General features: G+C 45.5%; 2 protein-coding genes across 5 annotated transcripts in view; one reads left to right on the top strand and one right to left on the bottom strand.

Moving 5' to 3' along the window:
* The first annotated feature begins 251 nt into the window (after window positions 1-251).
* Window positions 252-6,955, top strand: LOC115171070 (alpha-2,8-sialyltransferase 8F-like). Of its 4 annotated transcripts, none has more exons than XM_029727560.1 (7): window positions 252-1,007; window positions 2,581-2,664; window positions 2,818-2,895; window positions 3,733-3,877; window positions 3,972-4,084; window positions 4,186-4,278; window positions 4,440-6,955. In XM_029727560.1, the coding sequence occupies exons 1-7, from the start codon at window positions 931-933 to the stop codon at window positions 4,915-4,917; spliced, it is 1,068 nt and encodes a 355-aa protein (XP_029583420.1). In that variant the 5' UTR covers window positions 252-930; the 3' UTR covers window positions 4,918-6,955. The 4 variants fall into 4 exon arrangements, with proteins under 4 accessions (XP_029583420.1, XP_029583422.1, XP_029583423.1 ...); XM_029727562.1 differs by having other exon boundaries at window positions 257-518; XM_029727563.1 differs by having other exon boundaries at window positions 917-2,305.
* A 7,525-nt stretch (window positions 6,956-14,480) lies between these two features.
* The window catches only part of LOC115171072 (gap junction gamma-1 protein), a 42,462-nt gene continuing 30,174 nt past the window's right edge, over window positions 14,481-26,768 (bottom strand). Inside the window, exons 2-3 of the mRNA XM_029727564.1 lie at window positions 17,785-18,685; window positions 14,481-17,688 (exon numbers count right to left, since the gene is read on the bottom strand). Coding sequence (XP_029583424.1) covers window positions 17,174-17,688; window positions 17,785-18,631 — 1,362 coding nt within the window. The 5' untranslated portion in view covers window positions 18,632-18,685 and the 3' untranslated portion in view covers window positions 14,481-17,173. The remainder of the gene's footprint in view (window positions 17,689-17,784; window positions 18,686-26,768) is intronic.

A 26,768-nucleotide genomic window follows, 5' to 3' on the forward strand; every position in this document is an offset into this window, starting at 1 on the left:
AGCCCCTTCCCCTAGCCTACTCTGACCATCATTGGCTCGGGGAAAAATAAATCCCTGCCAAACAGACGCTCACACAACACATACACTACACACACTCATACACACAAGTCAAGAGGCAGACCCTAGGCTAATTCAGTACCAGGGAATTATATTACTGGCTGCTCTTCATGCAGAGGAGGGGAGAGAAGAGGGGGTTCGGATGGGGGTGGGACGGATATTACAGGAAGAGGGAGGGGGGAAGTGCAGAGTAGGCTGGGGCTCAGGGGTGGGGTTGGAAAATGCAGAAGGAGCAACAGCTTGAGCTCTGGGACTACAGTGGACAGAAAGTAAGAGCATGGTGTGCTCTCAATGAAGGAGTGAGCAAGAGGAAGCCAGAAAGAGAGATGAAAGGAAACAAGACACATCAATCTACGTAAAGGAGGTCGTGCCGACAAGACGGACATTGTAGTTCTACTGGAGCCGAGTGGAGAGGGAGAAAAGAGGGGGGAAAGAAGAGAAAGAAAGGAGAGGAGCATGAGGTATTTTTATAGGGCACAGACAGAGATATGATAGCCTGCTTACAGAAGCTGTGTGCCTGGAAACGCTCAGAGAGAGCGAGTGAGAGAGAGAGAGAGAGAGAGAGAGAGAGAGAGAGAGAGAGAGAGAGAGAGAGAGAGAGAGAGAGAGAGAAAGAAAGAGAGGGTGGAAAAGGAGGGGGAGTGAGTGAGACAGAAAGATTAACCAGTCAGAAAGAGCGAGAGTGAGCAGTGAGGTACACTCAGGGAGAAATAGCAAGGGAGGGAGGAGGGTGCATGAGAAGTAGAAAAAATAAAATGAAAGAGGGGAAAGGTGCCAAAACAAACTAATGTGTCAGTGCTGAGTGAGGGACACTAGGAGAGAGGGAGAGAAGAGGAGAGGGCCAGCCAGAGGACCTAGTAGGGGGAGAGAGGCATGAGGGGACTGTTCTGCTTTATGCTCATCCTGGGGACTGTCCTGACTGCACTCGTCTGGTACGTCTTCAGAGACCGGTGAGTCCCACTCCTTTCACATCCCTTCTCCCCAACTTCCTCCCTCTCGACTGGGCAGGTGTTGGAGCCTTTAGCCACGGGCTAGGTTGGGGGATTAGGCCTGGCTGGTGGTAGCTAGCATCATATACTCCAGACAGGCACAGAAAGGACAGAAGGGAGTGAGTCTCCACACTTCTGCTTTTAATGTGTGATTGTTTCACATCGGTTGGTGTGAGTAGCTGCTCTAGTGGAACAAGGTAAGAGTTGTGCAGGGGGTGAAATATGATATGTTTGGTCTTGGTGGTTATGCCTGTTCACTGGTTGGTTTTTCTCAATGCTTGTTACTGTGGGTATCTTAACTAAACCACTGACACACCCTGATTATATGGTGGAAAGGAGAGAGAGAGAGAGAGAGAGAAACTTAAGTTTGTGCCCCAGGAGAGCTGATGGATTTCATATCATAAATCTCAATGTCTTTAACTGACTGTGGATTTAAACCAGACCACTATTAATGAACTCTGAACAACCTGTACTAATTTTACATCTTGTGCTGAAGCGAACTCAACTGTTTATTTGACAGTATAGGTAGAATAAGAGGAAGGTGTTGCAAAGGCACATGGAAGGCTCAACGTTGGTGCATTTTGAAATATCATACTTAAACAAAAATATTATAGCAGATCTTATCTCCCCTTGACCCATTGTTTTTTAAACATACAAACCTAGCATGTGCTTGTAGGTGTGCTCTGTTAGATATTGATTTGAAATAGTGATCTGTTTTCTGTGGGAAAGGAAGATGTCGCCTGTAGGCAGAGGAAGATAAGTAAGTGAAAGGGGAACAGAACAAGAGATTGAGATTGAAAAGTCACTGTAAAATGCCTTCTCCTGCTGTTACCAAAACACACTTGATGAACACACTGCTGGTTTGTTTTAGCTTAGCGTCTGCCCTTCTGTGACAGTGACTTTAGACTCAGATTAATCATAGAACTAAGTGGTGTTTGACATTCACCATCTGCAGGATATGACAATTATCCCACCATAAATAACTGTCCACAAGAGTGTCACATTGTGGAGCAGGGAAACCCATGCACCCTCTGTAGTGTGTTCTGAAAAGATCTCTTATAGCAAACTTCAAGGGGGATTATCTGTATACAGTAAGTTCAGGCTTGACCTTGCCCTTGGATTTCTTCTCAGACTGTTTTTGATAAATTGCTCTCTCTTTCAGATAATTTGCGGGTTGCACTTCCGTTTGTAATGCTGCTGTAAAACTCCTTCAAGTGCTCGGGTTTCCTGTTTGAACAGTAAAACACGCTTCAATGGCTGTGTGTAACTCTTCAGTAACCCTTTAGCTCACCAAGTTGTTGTTATAGTATGCGCAACATTCAGCTATTGATTTAATGTAAACACACCGTAAATTACCACATCAACACAATGAATTCAAGGTAACATGGTAAACTCAAGCAATACACTGCAAATACAACAGCAAACAATGCAGCTATACAAGCGTTGACAAGATAAGTGGTGTACTGGGTTCAAACAGAGGTCTACTCATCCTCCTGTTCTCGCTGTCTTCCTCTGTCCCTGTTTGTGTTCATAGCAATGTCCAACCTGGCAGACCCCCCCACAAAGATCCTATTATGAACTCTGGGGCAGTCCCCTCCGGAACATGCAAGGGCTGCAGGTGAGACTAGATACACGCCCTGGCAACCACTACCCACAATCCTCTCTGCTCAACAACCACCTCATCTGTCTCTCTACTGTTCTTAACTTCATTATATGGTTCATAACTGCATGTTCTCTGTTTTGTGTGTGTGTCTGTGTGTGTGTGTCAAAGGGATACAGTTACTGAAAAAGTGGTGGAGCGCTACTCTCACAGCTGGAAGAAGCAGGAGGACAAGTTCAGAAATTTCAGGTGAAATATAAACAAACTATAAACCCAGACTCTGAACCCCACTAAAAGCCAACCAAGATTAGCCAAAGACCAATTTGTGAGGGTTACTAACCATAACAAAGGGGATGTTTCCTTTCTACTCCTAGAACAATGCATCTGTTTACACCCTTGATCAGCTAGATGCATTGTTTGCTGTTAGGGGTTTTAGGCTGGGTTTCTGTACAGCACTTTGTGACATCGGCTGATGTAAAAAGGGCTTTATAAATACATTTGCTTGAGAAGCAAAAGCATGTGTTAGTGTGCTTCAAAGCAGGAGGAGTGACCTGTGAAATGTTAGCGTTTACTTCTTCATGCTGTTAGTAGCAGTAGCAGTAGAGGTCAGATGTAAGATTGTTGCGACACATTGCATCAGTCAGTCAGTGGGTATTTCCCTTCTCAAGGCTATCTTCCTCAGCTTCCTGTCTCCGCAGGCTAATTCTGGCTTAGTAAAGCCAGAGTTAGTAAAGAGTAAAGAGTATACAGAGACTTCAACAACACCAAACAACATCAAAGCGAACTGTAAGGAGCTTGGTAAATAAATAAACACTGAAAGGAAGGAAATTCTAAAAGACAATACTTTTCAATAAACATCCCTTTCCAATTTTTATATTTATATCAGATGAAGATGAGGCCTTCTTTATGTATTCCTATATCTGATATTTTCTTACATTTATCACCAGTAGGTTTTCATACCTAAGTTATCAACCAGACTGTTTCAAAATAAGAGAAATGTGTGTATGAAGTACATGATTAATTTACAGTATGCTTTTAATACTGTGTCTTTATCTTATAATCAAACGGTTATTGTTGTGTTCTCAGGTCTCTTCTGAGTAACAGATGTCATGGACTCACCAAGGCTATGGTGACACAGGCCAACACTCCTCTGGGGTCAAAGGTTGTGTACGATGGAGAGAAGAGGAAGCCTCTTCAGGTGACCCCTGAACTGTTCAGCACCTTTGCTAAGGTTTGTTGCTCTGGTCCAGTGTCACCTCAATGATTAGTGTGTGAGTGTGTGTTTAAGAAAGAGAGTGACATGACACATGTTGTGTTGCCTACAGGAGAATCCTTTTGTGAATACAACATGGGATACGTGTTCTGTTGTTGGGAATGGTGGAATCCTAGCTAATAGCAGCTGTGGAGAGAAAATCGACTCCGCCCAGTTTGTTATCAGGTGTGAGACAGAAAACTTACTCCACAATAATTACCTTTTCCTCTCAAACATTGTTAGAAACAAATTCACTGACCACTTCCCTCTATGTCTCCCTTTCTCAGGTGTAACCTCCCTCCTCTGGAGAACGGCTATGAGAGAGACGTGGGCAACAAGACAGACCTGGTGACAGCTAATCCCAGCATCCTCATAGAGAAGTGAGTTTCGGAGCTCATTGAGCTTCTCATACTGCTTATCACCTGGTGATTTATGGTGGATTAAGAAATTACCTGATCATATATTCTAGTGCTGGTCAAATTGATCTCCTCCAGCTGTTCTTCACCTCTCTCTTTTTTCTCTCCATCCCATCCTCTCTCAGATATGGGGGCCTGCAGGAGCGTCGTCGGCCCTTCGTGGAGAGCCTGCGTAGCTATGGCGACTCCCTGATGCTCTTGCCAGCCTTCTCGTACGGCCCCAACACGCCCGTGTCTCTGCGGGCCCTCTACACCATCCAGGACTTTGACAGCCCCTTGCGGCCCGTCTTCCTCAACCCAGAGTACCTACAGAGTCTGGCACACTTCTGGCAGGGCCAGGGCCTGCGGACGGTACGCCTCAGCACAGGACTCATCGTGGCTAGCCTGGCGCTGGAGCTGTGCACCAACGTGCATCTCTACGGGTTCTGGCCCTTTAATGAACACCCCCACCGACACCAGCCCCTCACCAACCATTACTACGATGACAGGCAGAGTAAGAAGACGGTGCACGCCATGCCCGCTGAGTTTGACCACCTGCTAAGACTCCACAGCCAGGGCGTGCTTAGGATACACCTGGGAGAGTGTGCGCCCGCGGCCAGGTAGGCCCCACCCCTTTACCGGAACTTTACCTACAGCTAGGACAGACACAACAGGGACATAGGGCCCCCCTATAGGCATAGGGCCCTCCTATAGGCTCTCTCAGGAGTCTTACCCAGCCATGTCTTTGCTACCTGCCAGATGGGATGGCCCCGACTGGCCCAGAACACTCTGGTATTCAGCACAGGGGCATGTTTTATGTGACGTATGTCTGGTCACAGTGGAGGAGCAAGGGGGAGGCTAGGACGTTTAGTCTCCGCAGCAGCCATTTGTAGATTCTCAGTGTGAGAGTCTGCAGAACAGGTTGATCCGCAATAAAATAATTTGCACTGTACCCAAAATGGGTGTAAATACATGAAATATGCATATCATATACTGTATAGGTTTACAATTATGTATTTATCATCAAGTGTTCCAGCTGGAATCTAGAGAATGTTTTTGTTTTGTTGAAGTTAAATACAACGTGTTTTGGAACATGTATGGTTTAGATGAGGCCTTCCCAACTACAGAGCTAGTGTAGGTAGTGTAGTGCCTAATATGACTCAGTTCCTGACTGTAGCCAAAAAACCCACATGCGAGCCTTTAAGAGTTAACTGAATGTATGGTCATGTGAATCTAATACCTCCTGGATTGGGCAATCTTTAGCTGGATTGTTGAATTCAGATTTATATTTAATATCAATGATGATTAATTATCATATCTCATTATGACATAGTGTATAATACATTCAATGTGGTACTGGGTCCTTCCATGAAATGACTCCCTTTTTTGTCTCTTTGATATTTTAAGTAGAAATTGTGCACCAATATTGAATTTTAAAAGACTGTTAAATTAAATGAAGTGCCCTTTAATGTAGACCACATGGAAAATTCAAGAAATCATATTTTTTTTATATGAATAAAGACTTCTGAATTTTAGATCTCCCTTTGTGCACCCTCTGTGACTTCAAGAAAGATTCTAACCCACTTAACCAATTTTCACCATCATTGTAAAGCCCTAGTTATTTCATTGCTTTAACAAAGTCATTTCTGAAGATGATTTATTTCACATGATTTAGTTATTAATTTTAAGGTAAAAAAAAAACCTGGCCGTCATTTTAAGGTCAACCTGTTACGTGAACTGAACTCTCGTTTTAATATGGTGAAACTATTCCTTTTAAAAATGTTTTTGAAAAGAAACATTGAATATCTAACAGTCAAATCATTAGTGTAAAAGTAGAGCTGCTTCTACTCTTTTTGGCTATTTTCTGGTGTTTTGTGGTGGAAAACTGAGTGGATTGAACAACATGTCAACCCTGTTACCCATATAGGAACAGGCTACAATTATTTTTACAATACATTTTTTTTTGTGATGCTTTCTTTCAAGTGCCCTTCTCTGTTTCACACAACAAGCTTCCATTCCTCCTATCACAAGGAGAAATGGCTGATTTAAGATTAAATGGTATACGCTGTTGCGGTTAACCCTGATACTTTATTTGGCACTTAATAGGCACTGACTATAGTCATTTTTTTTATTCAACCTCTTATGATGGGAAAACACACTATTTTATTAAGTTGAACATGTGCTCTTCATGACAGAATGTTAAAATTAGGTGAAATAAAACCGTTTTTTCCCCTCCAAGTTAGACTACCCAAAACCCAGCTAACAACAAATGTTCCCACAACTTTAGAGAACATTTCCTTAAGAGTCTCATTAGGTCACAAGAAGGGACTGATTTCCTGGAATGACCCTACTGCTATACCAACACTTTTTGTTTCATAATTTCAAAATACATTTTGGGAAAGAAAAACAGTGTTTCAATGATTCTGTAAACATAAAATAACAACAAAGGGTTCTTACACAGCAAGGACTATACTAGATACCTTACCCAGGCCAAACTAACTCAGAGTAATGATGCTGAAGCACGAAATTGTCTTTGCACATAATTTAAAAACAAATGTGAAAAGGATCCAGGGAGTGTCATTAGTTCAGTGTTTGAAAGTGACCTGGCACAGTATGTTTTTATTAATAACATTAACACACTGATGTTACATAACCCTTCAAACAGAGATCTTTTCCATTCTGGTTCTTTGTACCATTTGACAGTCCTGAATGTAGCACAGAGATGGCCTGGGCCCCAGCCTCAGTCTCAGGCCTCAGTCTCCCGGTTGGCTTTCTGGGTAGTGCCATGCCCACACTGGCACAACGCAACACAACCTCCCAGACACAGAAGCCTTAGGCAAAAACACAGAAGGGGGAACAGAAGGAGACCAGGGAAGTGATGACACCCATAAACATTTCTGGGGAGTCCTCTTTCAAAAAGGGTTTCCATGGTTACCAGCTCTCACAGGTCAAAGTGTTATAACAATAAATACTCTCCCCCTGTGACCATGGTGACAGTAAAGAATCGAGCCCGGGTTGGGGTGAAGAGAGGGAAGGAACGTACACTGTTACATTGGTGCTGTGACCCGGATCATTGGTTGCTGCGGAAAAGGAGGAGGTCAAAGGGGGGGTGAGTGTAACCGATGTGAAATGGCTAGTTAGTTAGCGGTGGTGCGCGCTAATAGCGTTTCAATCAGTGACGTCACTCGCTCTGAGACTTGAAGTAGGGTTTCTTTCCCCTTGCAACGGCTTTTGTGGCGCGATGGGTAACGATGCTTCGCGGGGTGTCAGTTGTTGATGTGTGCAAGGGTCCCTGGTTCGAGCCCGGGTTGGGGCGAAGAGAGGGGTGGAACCTACACTGTTACATACTATCATTACTGTACCTTGCCAGTCCAGAGCTGCTATTTTCACAGTGTCTCCAGCCACGGGGATCCCTCAAATTATCGGCTGGATACTCTTTGTCTTCTTATCGTCCTGGGGCAAAGAACCAACCGAAATAATCCCCTGGAAAGCACTGGTGTGTTACTCCTCTCCTCTTCCCTTCCCTTGCTTCCCCAAATACATCATGTTAACATCAGGGATGCAAAGCTAGTCGCCTTTTGGCGAAATTCGCCATTTTGAATCCAAAATAGGTGACCTACGTGATTTGTTTAGATCCTATGAGAAAAGTTTAGGCGAGGGGGGGTTGGATGATTACAAGCTGTATGCGAACGAGTGATGCGCGTTTGGAGCAATACCGGCTGTATCCAAGGCTCAGCCAATCGTTCACATGACAGAATGCAGCACGCGACTGAAGAGACATCCGCGCGCGCTCTGGAAAGACAGCGGGTGAGTGGAAAGGCAGTTTGCCAGTTAACTTACAGCAGCGCGTCCTCTGAACGATAACGATTAGGTACGGAGACGGGGGTGAGAAGGTGATGATGCGAACTTCATGAACTGTAACCGAAAATCAACTGGCATTTGGAAAGTTTGAGTTGAGGGAGGAATTGTGGTGGAACAAGTATTGTTAAGTATCTTGCTAGTTGGATCGAATTATCCGTTAGTTAGTCAGAGAAATGTTGAGCAACATTAGCCAACTTAACTGATCAAATAATTGAGTTGATGGTGTTAGCTAGCTAACGTTACAACAACAGATGAGCTAACGTTAGTAACCTAACCAATTCGCTATAGTATTAACTGGTGATGTTATACGACTCCTTGCCGTTCGTTCCTCAACGCGTTATTTGCTTACTGGACCCTGGCAATCTGTGTGAAATGTTAACTAGTTAACGAACAAACTATCTGTGAACTAATGTTTTCCCTCTACAGTATGTGGTTAATTTTCAGAATGAGAGAATTGGGTGAAAATGAGGCGTTGCTTGTTAAACAAGTGTAGCTGGAGCCGGGCCTGGTTTAAGCTGGATGGCACTATAGGGGTGAAAGGAACACCACACACTTTCCCTCTTTCTCACTTTGTCAATACAGTGGATAAAAGGCGGATGCCAGGTGTATTCTCTGCCTGAAATATCAATTATGCCAAGAAAGGGCATCCTGCTCTGCTGGCACATTGTAGAACAAATGTCCACAGGCAGAAAGTCTACAATGTATTAATGCATTGTAGCCCAAAGATTGCTTTTGTTGTGTTGAACTTGACAGTCAGTACCACATATTAAATGTTGTACTCAGTGAATGTTATTTTTGCATACATGTAGCCTTGTGCACTTGATCGATGTCTATAGTGGCCACTATAATAGAGCAAAAATAGAATGCCTGTTTGTTTCATGTTTTTTTCCCCAAGTGCAATATTTAGATGTGTGTGGTCACAAGCGTTAAATTATAAAGGCTGTCATGACTAACTGTAATATTAGTGTATTGTTTTTTTCTCAAGACTTGAATGTCATTGGATTGCTTTCTTTAGCCCTGGATTGTAAACTGCCATGGTCAAAACATATTGATTCAACAGTAGCTAAGATGGGGAGAAGTATGTCCATGATAAGGCGCTGCTCTACCTTCTTGACAGCACTGTCAACAAGGCAGGTCCTACAGGCCCTAATTTTGTTGCACCTGGATTACTGTTCAGTCGTGTGGTCAGGTGCCACAAAAAGGACTTAGGAAAATTGCAATTGGTTCAGAACAGGGCAGCATGGCTGGCCCATTGATGTACACAGAGAGCTAATATTCATAATGTGCATGTCAATCTCTCCTGGCTGAAAGTGGAGGAGATATTGACTTCATCACTGCATGTATTTATGAGACGTATTGACATGTTGAATGCACCAAGCTGTCTGTTTGAACCACTGGAACACAGCTCAGACACCTATACATACCCCACAAGACATGCCACAAGAGGTCTCTTCACAGTCCCCAAGTCCAGAACAGACTATGGAAGGTGCACAGTATTAAATAGAACCATGACTACATGGAATTCTATTCCACATCAAGTAACTCATGCAAGCAGTAAAATTTGATTAAAAAAAAACACCTTATGGAACAGCGGGGACTGTGAAGCAACACAAACAGGGACAGACACACACACACACACGATAGCATATGCACCATACACACACACTTACACATGGCTTTTGTACTGTATATATGTGGAGTAGGGGCCTGAGGGCACACAGTCTGAATGTATTGTAATGTTTTAAAAATGCTATAAACTGCCTTAATTTTGCTGGACCCCAGGAAGAGTGCAGCTAATGTGGATCCATAATAAATACAAATTCTTTAAATGTTTTAGCTGTGAGTTAGGTTCACATTAATCACTTTATTTTACACACAGAGACTGACCATGTAGATCATATTCTTTGTTGTTTCATTAGTTAAAACCTGCATTTCCCCGTAGCAGGGATTTGTTTGTATGTTTCAGTGCAACAGAAAAAGTGCCACCTTTATGAGCTCTCACCAGTTTGCATCCCTGTAACATAGCTTCTTTACTGCCAATTCAGTCAGCGAGGACATATAATAGGGAAAATACTTTTGTTACTGTTTGAAAGCAGTGGTCCCCACATGTTGCGGTTCAAGAACATGGGTTCATGAGATCCCATTCATGTGGACTGTGACCTCAGTGTAGAGCCAGCTGCTGCTCTCAGCTCCACTCCGTCTCTGACTGGTGCATTGTTGTATGATTAATGATATTATAAGCAATCTGATTGCAAATAGAAAATCCTCTCTATTTTAAGAATGGCTTTATACCAGTGGGGCCTCTGTGACAGTCAATCAAGGCCTCCCTCAAGGATTGAAATGTTCTCATACCAACCTGAAACTCAACTGTCACCAAATTAACAACTGCCAAATAAATATGACATAGCTGACATGAGAAGAAGTGACATATTAGGCCCGTCTGCTGCATGGGTCGCTGGAATAGTGACACAGCATCAGCCTGTAAGACTAATCCTTCTGATAGGACCGTACAGCCCCCTGCTCTCCACCAATCAAAATCAAACGGGAACCCGACTGACAGTAAGAGGACAATACAACAACATCCCAAAAGTCCATGTTAGTCTTGTCTTGTTCTGGTGATGTGGTGTTTCTATACTGAAGAGACAGGCATCAGGGAGACATACAATACATTGATGGGGATACCAGACTGGAACTCTCAGAAACATCCTTTACAAAAGGCTAGAAAAACACAAATGTTATTATGTTATTTATGTTATTTATGAAACTGCTTTTCTACTGTTGGTTTGTGATGAAATCCCCAAAGGGTGTGTGGCGGATGAATCAGAATTAGTTGGGTAACATAGATAATTAAGATGTTTTATTTGCATAATATGCTTATGTGAGGTACTTGTCATTAGAATGTATCCATTTGGATAATGAATGTTGGCATTTGCACTTTTCCCTTAGCTGGGTCTCAGTCACTTGGGGCCCAGAGAGGGGAGAGGTCAGGCTTGTCTTTTACATGTCCCTGGTGCTATGCAGAATATCAGAAAGGGAAGAGGACAGGATGGAACATTGTCTTCATATGTGAATGTGTCTTTACCTATTCTTAAACCATGTGAAGGGATGGCATGATTAATGTGGAACCAATTATTTGTCTCCACAATGTCTGTGCGCAAGTCACTCCCCTCAGTGAGCTTGTCCAGGAGTGGGATCAAGAGGGGGTTTACTTGAGATGGGAGTATCTAGAGTTGACAATTGATATATGCCATTGGATAAGTTGGTGTTTTTGTACTATGAAGTACCAGGGATGAGATTAGAACCTCATCTTAGAGACCAAACTGAATGATAATTTATAGAGAATGTTATCTGGCTATGGGATACTCCTTTCTCAAATATAAAGTCCCTTTGTGAACTGTTTCTAAGATCTGTTGTTCGTCATGTACGTTGAGAGGGGTGTATCTTGGCTATAAAAGATCTTTGTACTTTTGTGTAGTCACTTTCAATGGTTCATTAGAGATAGCGCATCATTGAAAGTCAAGTGCTTTTGCAAAAACTCTTAATTATTAAAGATGTAGTTTAAGTATAACTCTGACTGGTGTGTGAAGTTTGTAACTCTCTTCATTTGGTAATGCAGAAATTAGCCACCACAGGTGACTTTGACAAACATAGAGGACCTCTAACAGACTACCCATAATCAGACAAATAGATCCCTGCGTGCACATAAAGGGTTCAACTACATAGACATCAACAGACACATGCTGAAGGAAGATAATGTAGCCTCCTGATGAGTAGACACAGTTGACAAAACTTCATTTTGATTCAGTCAGACTGGAGATCTTTTATTTTTTTCAGTTTATATTCTGGGCCTGACATCAACACAATGTGACGTCTGAGAAAATTATCTGTCTAATGTAGAACCCACACAGTTAGACAAATAGCCTACAAGGCCAATCACAAGCCATTATGTCTCCTGCTGGAATGAAAAGTGCTGGGAAAGCGATGTGTCACATCTGCACTTCTGCTGAATACCCTCGCCTTCTAGTTCCAACCCCACTCACCAAGCACCATGGGACCATGTTGAGACCATGTTGACACGGAGTCTGGAAGAGTACCTAAATCCACTTGCACACACACACATTCAAGCATGCAGGGGCGAACTAGGACCCGAAATTGGCCTTGGCATTTACAGTGCCTTCAGAAAGTATTCACACTCCTTGACTTTTTCTAAATGTTATTGTGTTACAGCCTGAATTTAAAATGGATTCAATTGATAGTTTGTGTCAATGGCCTACACACAATACACCATAATGTTTAAGTGCAATTACATTTTTTGGACATTGTTACAAATTTGATACAAATGAAAAGCTGAAATCTCTTGAGTCAATAAGTATGCAACCCCTTTGTTATGAACCCCTTTGATGTTCAGTCTGCTTTCCAACAGACACTGGGAGACAAATTCACCTTTCAGAAGGACAATAACCTAAAACATAAGACCAAATATACACTGGAGTTGCTTACCAAGACAATATTCAATGTTCCTGAGTGGCCTAGTTACAGTTTTGACTTAAATCGTCTTGAAAATCTATAGCAAGACTTGAAAATGGGTGTCTAGCAATGATCAACAACCAACTTGACATAGCTTGAAGAATTAAAAAGAATAATGTGCAAATATTGTACAATCCAGGTGTGCAAAGCTCTTAGAGACTAACCCAGAAAGACTCACAGCTGTAATCGCTGCCAAATGTGATTCTAATATGCATTTACTCAGGGGTGGGAATACTTATGTAAATTTGATATTTCTGTATTTTATTTTCAATACATTTGCAAAAATATCTAAAAACATGTTTTCACTTTGTCATTATGGGGTATTGTGTGTAGATGGGTGATATTGGGTGAAAAATATTTTACCCATTTTGAATTCAGGCTGTAACAAAACAAAATGTGTAATAAGTAAAGGGGTATCAATACTTTCTGAAGGCACTGTATAACACACCGGACAATTACTTTCCTTGAGGACACCAAACCGGCCCATTTTCTTTCTTGAGGCCCCCACATCGGCCCATTTTTTTCCTTGAGGCCCCCATTATTAACCAGATAATGATAATTTTGCACAAAAGTTAGATAGGCCCACTGAGCTAAAAATGGACCAGCCCATCTGGCATTTGCCTGAAATGCTAGGTGAACGTACACATGCACACAAATCCAAACCACACAGGCCCCATCTTGGAGCCATAAGTCACCCCAGTCCGCACTGACTGATGCTCAGATGTGGAAGAGATGGGGCCTCAGCCTTCCTTCTCTCTGAGATGGCCCCTATACTGCCTGGGACCAGGTCCCACTGAGGGTCTGCTGGCTGGGGCCACATAGAGACAGCTGCCCCCTACTGCACACAGCTTATACAGTATACATCCCAAATGGCACCCTAAAAGTAGTGCACTATATAGGGAATAGGGTGCCATTTAGGACGCATGGACTCTAGGCCCCTATAGAGCCACCGTCGAGCCTCTACAGACCCTGTACGGGCCCCTAACACGCCCAGGTACTTTGAACCCAGTCTGGGCCTTTTCTCTGTGGCATTTAGTCTATATACTGTATACAGTTTGATTTCAAAGAGGGGCCCAGCTCTCCCCCTGCCTCTAGGGGTCATTCTTGAATTGCGGTGGTAGATGCTGCCTCTTGATTTTGGCACCATGTAAAAACAAAAACATGACAAAACATGACAGATAATAAATGTTACGTTTTATTTAACTGTAATTTAATAACAAAACATATGTAAGTCCTTTATACTGCAACGCATTTATTTGTATGTATTATAGAAACTACTGGGGGCTAGCAAATTAGTTTGTCCCACTGGTGATGTATAGAGGTGATGTTTTAGGTATTTAGAGATATCTATCTATTATTTTGAATGCTAGACAGTGAACAAAAGTATTTAATATATTGTATAGATCAATAAAAACAAAGGCGGCAATTAAAATAAAAACAATTGTACTAGTATAATGTGTGTCCCTCAGTTTATTATTATTTGTTATTATTTTACCCCCCAATTTCAATATTGTCTCATCACTGCAACTCCCCAACAGATTCGGGAGGCGAAAGTCGAGTCATGCGTCCTCCGAAACATGACCCGCCAAACCTCGCATCTTAACCCCTTCCTTTAATCCAGAAGCCAGCCGCACCAATGTGTCGGAGGAAACGCCATTCAACTGACGACCGGGGGAAGCGCGATTAGCCAAGTGAAGACCAAACTGATCTTAGATCAGCACTCCTACCCTGACATGATTTCTGAATATGGGCCCAGAAGTTTGCTACATGGCAAATACGAGTCTATTTCCATACAAAGATACATTTGGCAATTGCATTTTTTATTTTACACATCAACAACATAATACACAACTACTGTACCTATAAAAATATATTATTTGTACAATTTGAAGGCAATGAAAGGAAAAACAATTCTAGAAGAAATGATCTGTAAAAACAATCTTTACTGTTTATTTTTAAATCTTTATTGAAGAAAAAAAGTTTGTTTGAAAAACACCACTGGTCAAAAAAATCAAAAAAATCAAACTGAAACCAATTTAACTTCTGCTACATTAGACCTCCCAAAACACACCGAAACACACTTACACATAATAGAAAAAAGAGCGACTTTTACAAAAATACAAAGGATTGGTCTTACATAGAGCACACGGGTTCTTCTCCTTTGTGATTCAGGTAGCATGGCCACAGTATTCCTTAGCAAAGCTACATGACAACCTGGCTGCATAGTAGCCTAACGTTGTCTTGGCAATGGCAGTGACGCTGCCGTCATCACACTAACAGTGTTTGGTCTCTATAGCTTCATCCCAAATGGCACCCTATTCCCTATATATTGCAGTACTTTTGACCAGGGCCCATAGGGAATAGGGTGCTATTTGGGACGTAGCCTCTATGGCAGTTCAGAGAAATACTTGGACAGAGGAGAACAGAGAGGCAGATCTTCAACAACAAGGCTAGTTTAGAGAGCTGTTTTTATTCCAGCCTTGTTGGTCTCATATAGAACACTGTAAGGAAGGAAGAGGCTGAAAAGGAAACAGTGGGCTACTGTGTAACTGGAGAGACTAACTTCAGGTGTTTGGAATGCTGGGTGATCATTGGTAACTCGAAATTAGTAAGTACTAGTAAAATACCAAATGAAAGTAAGTAATATTGTACTAACGGGATGATAAATCCTTAGTTTAAAAGCTGTACCACCAGGGGGCACTCAATAACCAGACAGATAAAATGTCAACCGGGTACTGAGAAAACCTTACACAGGTCCAAACTGGAGAAAACTAGAGACGGAGAAACACTGATAAAATAAAGTGAAAAGAGTGCAGGTTTACACAGGGAGTTGTCAATAAATGATATTAATTAATGGTGAGAATAGTTGCTTCTCATACACATTGTGAAGGTGGGGAACTCCAGTGGCTACAAGAGTAGCCCTCTTCACCAGACTCTGTCTCCATCAACCATCTCCCTGACCACTTTCATCTGATCAAGCCATGAACAGTCCCTCCACCTGGAAGATGCATGCACTTAAAGACTTGGCCTGGGTCAAATATAAAGTCACACACACATTAAACATCAGTGACCTTGGAGAGAAAATAGACAGACAATAGCCTGCAGGGAATTTGAACATCGACATTGTGATTGACCTTTTCATTATTATCCCTGCATTATGAAGTCAGTGCATTATGATGTCATTGCATTAAAAGTCATTGTTTTATACTGTCTTTGTATTATGATGTCATTCATTGCATTATGATGTCATTGCATTATAAAGTCATTGTTTTATACTGTCTTTGTATTACAATGTCATTCATTGCATTATGATGTCATTGCATTATAAAGTCATTGTTTTATACTGTCTTTGTATTACAATGTCATTCATTGCATTATGATGTCATTGCATTATAAAGTCATTGTTTTATACTGTCTTTGTATTACAATGCCATTCATTGCATTATGATGTCATTGCATTATGATGTCCATTCATTCGGATGCCAATGTATTATGAAGTCTGTGACTTTGCAGAAAGTCAGCCAGCAGATTATCTTGATCGAAATCTGGAATGGAAATCAGGATCACCAAGAGAATGGACGAGATATAAATAAATGGATCAGAAATCCAAAAAAAGAGATAGTGATAACGATTTAGTAATTTTCTCAGCCCAATATCCTCTGGAATACTTGCCTGGCTGCCCAGAATCCTTGCTCCGGCCAAACGCTACACCACGCCCACAGACGTTAGTTTCTTCTTCTCAATGAGTCTGGATCTGAGTACCTCCCCGACCCTTCACCGAATGCCAACACATTCGAGGCCATCTGATTGGTCCAGAAACCGATGGGTTGGACCAGAGCCAGAACACACATGGGTAAAGCGGCGGTTTGAAAATTCCTCATGGACTCTGATTGGTTAGAGACGATCCAATCGCTGATGACTTTGTTTTGTACAATGCCCCACGTGCCCTTCGTCCCCACAAACGACTTCAATGATGGCAGGCTCAGACTAAAGTATGCAGCGAACTACAGAATCATTTAGTGTGAGTCGTCAGGCTACTGGAAGACGGGACAGTAGGAAGACAACAGAGAACAAGTGTCTGCTTCAGAACTGGAAGAGTTCAGAAACACTAGAGACTGTTTCAGAGAGTTGTGTCGGGGTCTTGTAGGTTAGACAGCGACAACCCAGACAAACAACTGCCTGCTGAAAAATCACTAATGCTTTTCTCACCTGTCCACACTGAAATACTACTGCTGTAGGCTAGTCTCCTCCAGCTTGTGGGATTTTTAAAGGCACAACATGGTGTTGAAATATCCACAGAAAGACAGCATGACATCCCACTACCTCAGCCCTCCATTCAGTGCTGGCGCCGGCGTTTTCGGGACCACCCCTTCCCTTCCCTTCCCTCACTGACACATACACTACACGGACATGGGGCTCCGTCAGTGCTGGCTCAGGCCAGGGTTGGAGTGTGTGTGTGTGTGTGTGTTTGTCTTTTTGTGTGTGTACGGGGTCAAATCCACACAGAAGGCTTGCCTACCCCTGACTTGCTACTACTGCTGTTGCTGCTGCTTCCAGTCCCTTCTCCACTGCTGCCCCCCTTGCCGTGTTTGAAGCGGTGCTTGCGCTCCTTGTGAGGCTGAGGCTGTGGCTGGGCCTGGGTGATGTTGCTTTGGGGCTTGTCATCATGGTTGTCCCCCAGGTGTTCCTCTGCCCTGTGCTGCTGGCTGTAGGCCTGGATGGCTGCCTCTAGCTGGTCATGGGCATGCAGGATCATGTCCTTGTTGAGGGCCACGCGGGCCTCTCCTCCCGTGGGGAAATTGTCCTCGTTGCTTCCAAACTGCTGCTGCTCCTCCTGGGCGATGTTGGCCCGGTTCTGCTTGCACGCCATCTTGGCGTTGCTCAAGTCCGTGTAAGGGATCTGTTCCGGCTTCACCACGATGTTGTAGCCCGGCGGAGCTGATGGAGCGTTCCACGAGAACGGATACCCCACGTACTCAGCACCCCCATCCCCCACCACCCCACCCCCTGCGCCTGGCTCTGGCCCAGGCACCCCCACGGAGACCCCCACGCTGGGTCCCAGCAGCCCCAGCTGGTACTCGTCCTCCTGGGGCGGGCAGCGGCGACGGCGGAGGATGTCACAGATGGTCCCAATGCCCAGGTGCAGCATCTCCCACACGTTGAGGGTGAGGCAGAGCACCGTGACGCCGTACATGATGCGCAGGAAGATGGTCTTCTCCGTGGGCCGCGACACGAAGCAGTCCACGCTGTGAGGGCAGGGCTCGAAGGAGCACACGAACACGGGAATCACACGGAAGCCGTACAGCAGGTACTGGCCCGCCAGGAAGCCTGCCTCCAGCGCCGTGCGAGTCACCAGCTGCAGCACGTAGATACGCATCAGCCCGTCACCCTGGATACGCCGCCGCCCGTCATGGCGTACCTTGGGCTTGGGCCGCGGGGCCAGCGGGTCGACCCGGCGAGGGGGCTCGGGCTCAGGCACCTCGTAGATCATAGGGTCATCCTCTTGGTCCTGGTCCTGGTCCTCCTCTATACCCCGGTGCTGCCGCGCCCCGAAGCAGATCTTCCTGGGCCTCCGGTGGGTGTAGCCCCCACCATCCCCTCCCCCTTTCTCAGTGGCCAACCCTCCCCCGCCCTTGTCCTCGTCCAGCCGGGCGATCTTGTTGACGGCGTAGCCCATGTACATGAGAGATGGCATGGCCACCAGGATGATCTGGAAGACCCAGAAGCGGACGTGCGATAGCGGCGCGAAGGCGTCGTAGCAGACATTCTCGCAGCCCGGCTGGCCCGAGTTGCAGACGAACTTGCTCTGCTCGTCATAGTAGATGGACTCTCCCCCGACGGCGGTGAGGACGATGCGGAAGACGACAAGCACGGTGAGCCACAGCTTCCCCACGAAGGTGGAGTGGTTGTGGATCTCCTCCAGCAGCCGCGTGAGGAAGCTCCAGCTCATTATGTCACTGGACAGTGGGGCAGACAGGGTCCCGCACTCACCTGCTCACAGACTCTACAGAGAGAGAGAGAGAGAGAGAGAGAGAGAGAGGTGGATGAAAAGAGAGGGTGGAGGGAGAGATGGAGAGAGAGACAAAGAGAGATAAAGAGACAGGGATGATGAAGAGAGGGTGGAAGGAGAGAGAGAGAGAGGGATGATGAAGAGAGAGAGGGGAGAGAGATGAAGAGGGAGTGATGAAGACAGAGGGATGAGAGAGAGAAAAAGAAAGAATTAGTCAAATATGAAAGGAGATTATACATAACGTACTGTCTACCAACATGTCTCAAAGTTTTCGAAGGAAGAGCAAAGAAGTACGAGCGCGCAATATCTTATCATGAAAGCGGATGAGTGAGAGGATTTTGACAGAGAATGTAGAGATAGTCGAGTTAGACCAATGAGCTTCGCTTCTTCAAGTTCAACAGCAGGAGTCACAGATGAATTACGGAGAGGAGAGGAGACGGATAGAAAAGCCTAAATCCAAACAAGTGTTCTCTCTGAAATTGAGGCAGACTGCAATCTCCACATGTATTAGATCCATTACAGTCTCTGGTATACCCCAGAAGAATACACGTTCCAACCCAACAGCACAATTTCAGCACAGTGAAATAAATGGGGGTATTTTGAGGGGCTGTAGGATATCAAACCAAACAATAGGATATCAAACCAAAGAAAAAGATGCTCAAATGTAGCAGAGAGGAGCCAAAATAATCCCAATAGGAACTGAGCTATCAGCGCTCTCTTTTGGAGAATAAATCCTCTTAGTGATCCCTCCTCTGTGTGAGGTGCAGATTGTGTTGACTTAACGGTGTTGTTCTGGTGTGTAAATGGCATTGTGTAGTGTAGTGTGGTGTGGTGTTGTGTTGTGTTGTGTGTAGTGCTGTATTAAAATGGATGTGTGTGTGTGGGAGAGATGAAGCCTGTCTATGTAGGTTAGCCGTGGGCTCCAGGCAGCCAGTCCAACTGGACCAGTTAAACCAGCAGGCGGCCTGGCCAAAACAAGTGGAGCATGGAGTCACACCGCAGACCCACATTAGCCAAGGCACTGGAGCAAAACCCTAACCCTCCTGCCTGATCCCAGGGGAGTGGGGGGGACAGGGACAGGGACAGGGACAGGGACAGGTGTCCAGAGCCAGGTTGCCTTCTGCACAGAGTGACACCTCCACCAAAATATATATATATATATTTCACTGCTAAGTAGCTCCAATGGTGCATGGCTCATTGTGAGTCGGACTGAAAGGTAAAGCCAACCATGAAATAAGAGCTCAGGCTGAGGTTTAAAAGGAGCTCCACAGCGCCTTCCTTCCCCCTCACAGGTTGGGAGCTCAGATAGAGGGAGGCCAATACAGGTCTGCTGAACGCTGGATGGAGTGGAGGCTTGGCTGTGAGTAGACATACTGTAGGGTGTGTCCTAAACGGTACCATATTCCCTACATAGTGCACTACTTTTCACCAGAGCCCATAGGGGAGCTGGAGCTCCTCAGACCCCTGGTTAGTGTCTCCTATAGTGTGAGAGGAGAGGAGAGGAGAGGAGAGGAGAGGAGAGGAGAGGAGAGGAGAGGAGAGGAGAGGAGAGGAGAGGAGCAGGAAGGGAGTGAGAGTTAGAGTTAGAGATGGGAATGTTTGAAGCTGCCTGCCTGGACTCACTATAAAACATGTGCAGTATTGATCACTGTGACCATAAAAGGCCTGCCTGGGATAGAGGAGGGACTGTAGATGTCAGGAATGCTGTGCATACAGCTGTTTTAGAGTGTGTTTGTTTGTGTGCGTGTGTGTATATGTGTGTGTGTGTATGTATGTTCCCACAAGTGTGTACTAGAACTGCTGCACATAAACAGGAGTGGTTTTAACACCAGTCTCACATTACAGTAGTACAGTAACACTGTATATATATTTATATATTTGTTATTTTTCTCCCAAAACAGAAAAGTGAGTACTGCACCAGTGTTAACACTTCATACCTAACATGTATGAATAAGTATCATGAGGGGACATATTGAGAGTGAGGAGCTGGGCTGACATTAACCCATAGAGCCATTAGGCAGTTTGTCCTTCAACCGTCTGGACTCTTGTCTGGCTCTGGCCTTTCCTCTCCTGCATGGCATCATTAAACACACCGTCTTTATAGAACCATCCCTGTTATCCATCCCAATGATTTCACATTGCCAAGACACACTTAGACACACACTGTACATTCCCCCAGTCCAAGGCTAATAAACGGCACTAAGTGACTTGTAATCTACAGCACAGTGTGACACAGACAGGGATCTTTTCATCTGAGGAAGACGTCACTGAGGATCCGTCAGATGTCAGTATACGTGTTTGAATACAGCCTGAGTGTAACAAGATAAACATGCCTGCTTGTTTTTTTCGAGTGCTCCAACACCTGTTAACCACACATTCGTTATTTTTTGGAAGTTTGTGCTGTGTAAGCCCCGTCCAGTTCTCGGTTTCTTGAATGTGCATTGTGTTCCTCTTACCTGTCAGCGCTAGCTGTGGCAGAGGGGGATCTCGAGTGACAGCTGTCATTGAGTCATCACCATGTGAAAGGAAGATCTGGGTAACAGACCCCTGGATGTTAACATGCTGTCTCTCTGGAATGGGAAGTGTGTGTGTGTGTGTTATATCTGTGTGTAGGTGTGTGTTTGTGCATGTGGAGGAGGAAAGTGAAAGTGAACAAAGTGTGTGTGTGTTCACACGTGTGCTTGTGTATGTGTGAGCTAGAGGTGGAATACGTTTATGTGTGACTGTGAAAAAGTTACACAAAGTGAATGCGAACAGAGAGACCATGTTAGATGGCACCATGTTAGATGGCACCATGTTAGATGGCACCATGTTAGATGGCACCATGTAAGATGGCACCATGTTAGATGGCACCATGTAAGATGGCACCATGTTAGATGGCACCATGTTAGATGGCACCATGTTAGATGGCACCATGTTAGATGGCACCATGTAAGATGGCACCATGTTAGATGGCACCATGTTAGATGGCACCATGTTAGATGGCACCATGTTAGATGGCACCATGTAAGATGGCACCATGTTAGATGGCACCATGTTAGATGGCACCATGTAAGATGGCCAGAGTGTCCTCTGCCTTGCAGTCAGGATTAGCCTTTTCCTGCACCCACAGGCCCGGAGCGCCATGGAAAGAACTAGCAGCCTGGGGCCGTCATACCACCAGCTGCCCATGCGAGAGCCTCCAACATGGGCACGTCTCCAGCTGCCTCCCCCTACCATCCTACCACCCCCCACATCCTGGCCTTCCCTTTCTCAATCATTCTAGCAGAAAATACCCCTAACCTTTGAACTTTTTTAGTCCGGATCAATGATTTTAAAGCCACAGGCAGAGATGTCACAGACCATGCAATAGTATCATCATTCTGTATGCACTCCTCTTATATCAACTCCACAACACTCGTAGCATAGCTCAGAGCCAAACAGACAAACTAAGGCCCAAATGAGAGGGGTTAGGAGCAAGGTCAGATGGGTTAGGGCTGAGTCCTAGGGGATAGTTGGTTACATAACCTAGTTTCATCTCTACCACACACTGCGCAGACTCTGTGCACAACACCCCGCTGGTGTTGATGCACTTTCTACGATGCATCATAATGCAACCATGCCACTAGATTCCCTCTTATGGACACGCACCACTGCCATTATATCATACCCCGCATTGAACAAGTCTGGATGGACCGACCGGCAGACATTTGAAACCCCAGACTCCATCCTCATTCACAACAGACTCTGGACCATCTGTGTATGTAGTCTCCCAACAGACAGAGCAGAGCAGTGGAGTGTGTGTCTTGGTGAGGACTGAGGGGCCAGCTGTGTCTCAATGTAACCTCAGCAGCCAGAGAAACACTGGTCCTCCTGGGGAGCATGGAGCTGGATGTAGGAGCAGGACAGGGGAGCATGGAGCTGGAGGTAGGACAGGGGAGCATGGGGCTGGAGGTAGGGGCAGGACAGGGGAGCATGGGGCTGGATGTAGGACAGGGGAGCATGGGGCTGGAGGTAGGGACAGGCCAGGGGAGCATGGGGCTGGATGTAGGGGCAGGCCAGGGGAGCATGGGGCTGGAGGTAGGACAGGGGAGCATGGGGCTGGAGGTAGGGGCAGGCCACGGGAGCATGGGGCTGGATGTAGGGGCAGGCCAGGGGAGCATGGGGCTGGATATAGGGGCAGGCCAAGGGAGCATGGGGCTGGATGTAGGGGCAGGCCAGGGGAGCATGGGGCTGGAGGTAGGACAGGGGAGCATGGGGCTGGAGGTAGGGGCAGGCCACGGGAGCATGGGGCTGGATGTAGGGGCAGGCCAGGGGAGCATGGGGCTGGAGGTAGGGACAGGCCAGGGGAGCATGGGGCTGGATGTAGGGGCAGGCCAGGGGAGCATGGGGCTGGAGGTAGGACAGGGGAGCATGGGGCTGGAGGTAGGGGCAGGCCAGGGGAGCATGGGGCTGGAGGTAGAACAGGGGAGCATGGGGCTGGAGGTAGGGGCAGGCCAGGGGAGCATGGGGCTGGATGTAGGGGCAGGCCAGGGGAGCATGGGGCTGGAGGTAGGACAGGGGAGCATGGGGCTGGAGGTAGGGGCAGGCCACGGGAGCATGGGGCTGGAGGTAGGGGCAGGCCAGGGGAGCATGGGGCTGGAGGTAGGGACAGGACAGGGGAGCATGGGGCTGGAGGTAGGGACAGGACAGGGGAGCATGGGGCTGGAGGTAGGGGCAGGACAGGGGAGCATTGGGACCAGGGTTGAGGTCAATTCCATATTAATTCCAGTCAATTCAGAAAGTTAACCAAAGGCTAGATTCAGTCCGTAGGACGGAAGATCTGTGTTGTAGCGTGGTTGAAATTTAAATGTATTTCCGATTGAGCCAACATATGCAGCATTCACCGTGAATGCAGTATCCATGTACACAGAAGCATTGCCTTTAACGCTGATCTTCTGCACTACGGATTGAATCGAGCCCTAAATTCCAATTCGACATTTTCCTCATTGAAAAGCATAGAAGAGAATTGGAATGAGAATGTCAGTGTACTTCCTGAATTGAATGAGATTGAAATGGATTTGTCCCCAACCCTGTCCTAAGGCAGGCCAGCTGAGCATGGAGGGTCGTGTCTCCATGTGTGGATGGGATGGAAGGAGAGCCCAGTGAGAGGGAATGGGTTTGTGTTACTGGATGTACTGTATCCAGATAGATATCTCCTACATGGGTGTTGTTGAGCAGTGGATAGGCTACATTAGACAAATAACTACATAGAGTCACCATAAACTGTCAACTAAACTGACATGATGAACAGCCATTTATCTTATGCATGTTTATTTTCCATCTCTCTTTCTCTCTCCTGTCCCTCCTGTTTCTTCTTTTCCTGTGGCCCTATGGCAATCGGATCTCTCTGTCTCTGTCTCTCTCTGTCTCTGTCTCGTGCTCTCTCTTTCATATCCTCCTTTCCTGTGTCCCCATGGCAGTCCTTTCGCTCTCTCTTTCTCTCTCTCTTCTTTCTTTCCCCATGGCAGTATATTGTGTCTCTCTCACTCTCTCTCTCTTGTGTTATTTCTCTCTCAAGGTTGAATTGACACTCACCCCCAAAGGGAACGAGAGACTTTACATTTGTTTGTCTACATTAACTGCCGCTGGGGACTGCATATTTACACACAAGCACACACATAAATACACACACACACGCGCGCACGCACACACGCGCGCACGCACGCACGCACGCACACACACAGGGGAAAATAGTGATTGTCACTCCAGTTGGGGAGGGAAGACTTTACAGAATTGAAAGTGCTGTAGCATGAAGCCTATATACACAAAACAGCACGGTCCCAGCCTGGTGAACACATCCATTCCTCCTTCCATCCCTCCTTCTCTTGCTCCTCCTCCTAATTAAAAGCACACTGTTGGAGCTCGCCATGGGAGAGCCAGTCTCTCTCTCAGGCGACATGTGACACTAACAGGAAATCAAAGGAGACGTCCTTTTGTCTTTGCCTTTCCCTCTTCTCTCCCTTCCCTTCTCCCACTCGTCACATCTCAATTTTCTTCTTCTCTCTCTTCTCCCTTCTCCCACTCGTCACATCTCAATTTTCTTCTTCTCTCCCTTCCCTTCTCCCACTCGTCACATCTCAATTTTCTTCTTCTCTCTCTTCTCCCTTCTCCCACTCGTCACATCTCAATTTTCTTCTTCTCTCTCTTCTCCCTTCTCCCACTCGTCACATCTCAATTTTCTTCTTCTCTCCTTCCCTTCTCCAACTCGTCACGACATCTCATTCTTCTTCTCTCCCTTCTCCCTTCTCCCACTCGTCCCAACATCTCATTTCTAAACCCATGCCAAATCTCCCTCAGGTTCATTCCTGTATCCACTCCAAACTTCCATGTCCTAATTGTCACTACCATATGGGGAGCTGGCAGTCAATGTCTGATTGTACGCCCCAAATCAGAAACATGCTTCAACACATGTAAAACACACACATTCCACACACAAGCAACACACCCACACGGACACACACACCGACACACACACACAGCTCTGTTTTCTCCATACTGCCCTCCCTCTCTGCGTCTGAGGATGGTAGTTGGGGACCATGCTGAGGGGACTGTTCTTGTTCTAAGGGTCAGTGCCAACCTGGCCTCTCTACGTCATTCAAGATTCACCTCCAGAGTTCAGTGTAGTAAAGACTTTGTCCGCCTCACACACACACACACACACACACACACACACACACACACACACACACACACACACACACACACACACACACACACACACACACACACACACACACACGCACACATGGCACCAGCCAGCACACACACTTACACACGCATGTACACACACACACACACACACGCGTACACACACACACACCATAGTAATTTGCTAGATTGACAGCGAGGATGGCATCTGTAAGAGATAGCCCCTTTAAATTGGTATATTTAGGTTAATGTGAGAAAGCCATCTTCTAATACAGAGTCCTAACACACATAACACTATGCACAGTCGAATGTCCAGTATGGTGTGACAACAATGAACACCAGAGTAAAGGCTGATCAGGACGGAGAGAGAAAGAAAGAGAGGGGGGAAGATAGAAAGAGTGAGATAGAGGGAGAGAGGATAGAGCTCAAAAGGTCATTCACATCTGTGTGATTTAATGTTAGCGAGCACAGGCCCAACCAGGACTGTTGGAGACCGCTGGCTGGGGGAGCAAGTTGTTTTCTTCTAGCCAGCGGGGGATGCAATGGTAAATCCTTGAGGCAATACACACAGGATTTCTCTCCTGCTTGGTTACTCTATCATATCTGAGCTAGGGGGTTTGGATTAGCCCCTTTGTTAAATGTTCAGGAATATTCTAAATCCCTGCATAGCTAGTAGAGGAATTCTTATCATGTCTCCTTGCCTGTTATTTTGTCTAAGCACCAACCAATAACCCTGGGAGTGGATCAGACAGATATGTAAGAATGTCTGCCAAAAATGACTGTTCACAGCTGGGTTTAAACTGAGCTGGTTATCAGTGTTTATGATCACACATTACAAAGAGCTGACTTCATGTTTTCAGACAGTTTTCTCCGCATATCTAATGCAAACATACTGCTAGAGGCCTATATACTTCAGTTACACATTGATATACAGGTAACTGCCAAAATAAAGGAAACACCAACATAAAGTGTCTTAATAGGGTGACCAGAACAGCTTCAATGCACCTTGGCATATATTCTACAAGATTCTGGAACTCTATTGGAGGGATGAGACACAATTCTTCCACAAGAAATTCTCAGGTGCCGCTCCGGAATCTCCCATAAGTGTTCAATTGGGTTGAGATCCGGGGACCGAGACGGCCATGGCATATGGTTTACCTCATTTTAATGCGCATCAAGCCATTCAGTGACCACTTGTGCCCTGTGGATGGAGGCCTTGTCATCCTATGGGGGCATAGCCACGGTAGCCAAAACAATGGCCTGACCAGCATTTTTATACATGATCCTAAGCATGATGGGATGTTAATTGCTTAATTAACTCAGGCACCACACCTGTGTGGAAGGACCTGCTTTCAATATACGTTGTATATCTCATTTACTCAAGTGTTTCCATTATTTTGTCAATTAC

The sequence above is a fragment of the Salmo trutta genome, chromosome 32, assembly GCF_901001165.1.
Source record: "Salmo trutta chromosome 32, fSalTru1.1, whole genome shotgun sequence".
Classification (NCBI taxonomy): Eukaryota; Metazoa; Chordata; class Actinopteri; order Salmoniformes; family Salmonidae; genus Salmo; species Salmo trutta.

What these genes read in the sequence shown, in the direction of transcription:
- LOC115171070 (XM_029727560.1), top strand. Translation starts at nt 931, where the DNA reads ATGAGGGGACTGTTCTGCTTTATGCTCATCCTGGGGACTGTCCTGACT. An exon ending in GGAACATGCAAGGGCTGCAG is followed by an intron (nt 2,665 to 2,817) that starts GTGAGACTAGAT and finishes TGTGTGTCAAAG; the next exon opens with GGATACAGTTACTGAAAAAG. An exon ending in CCCAGCATCCTCATAGAGAA is followed by an intron (nt 4,279 to 4,439) that starts GTGAGTTTCGGA and finishes ATCCTCTCTCAG; the next exon opens with ATATGGGGGCCTGCAGGAGC.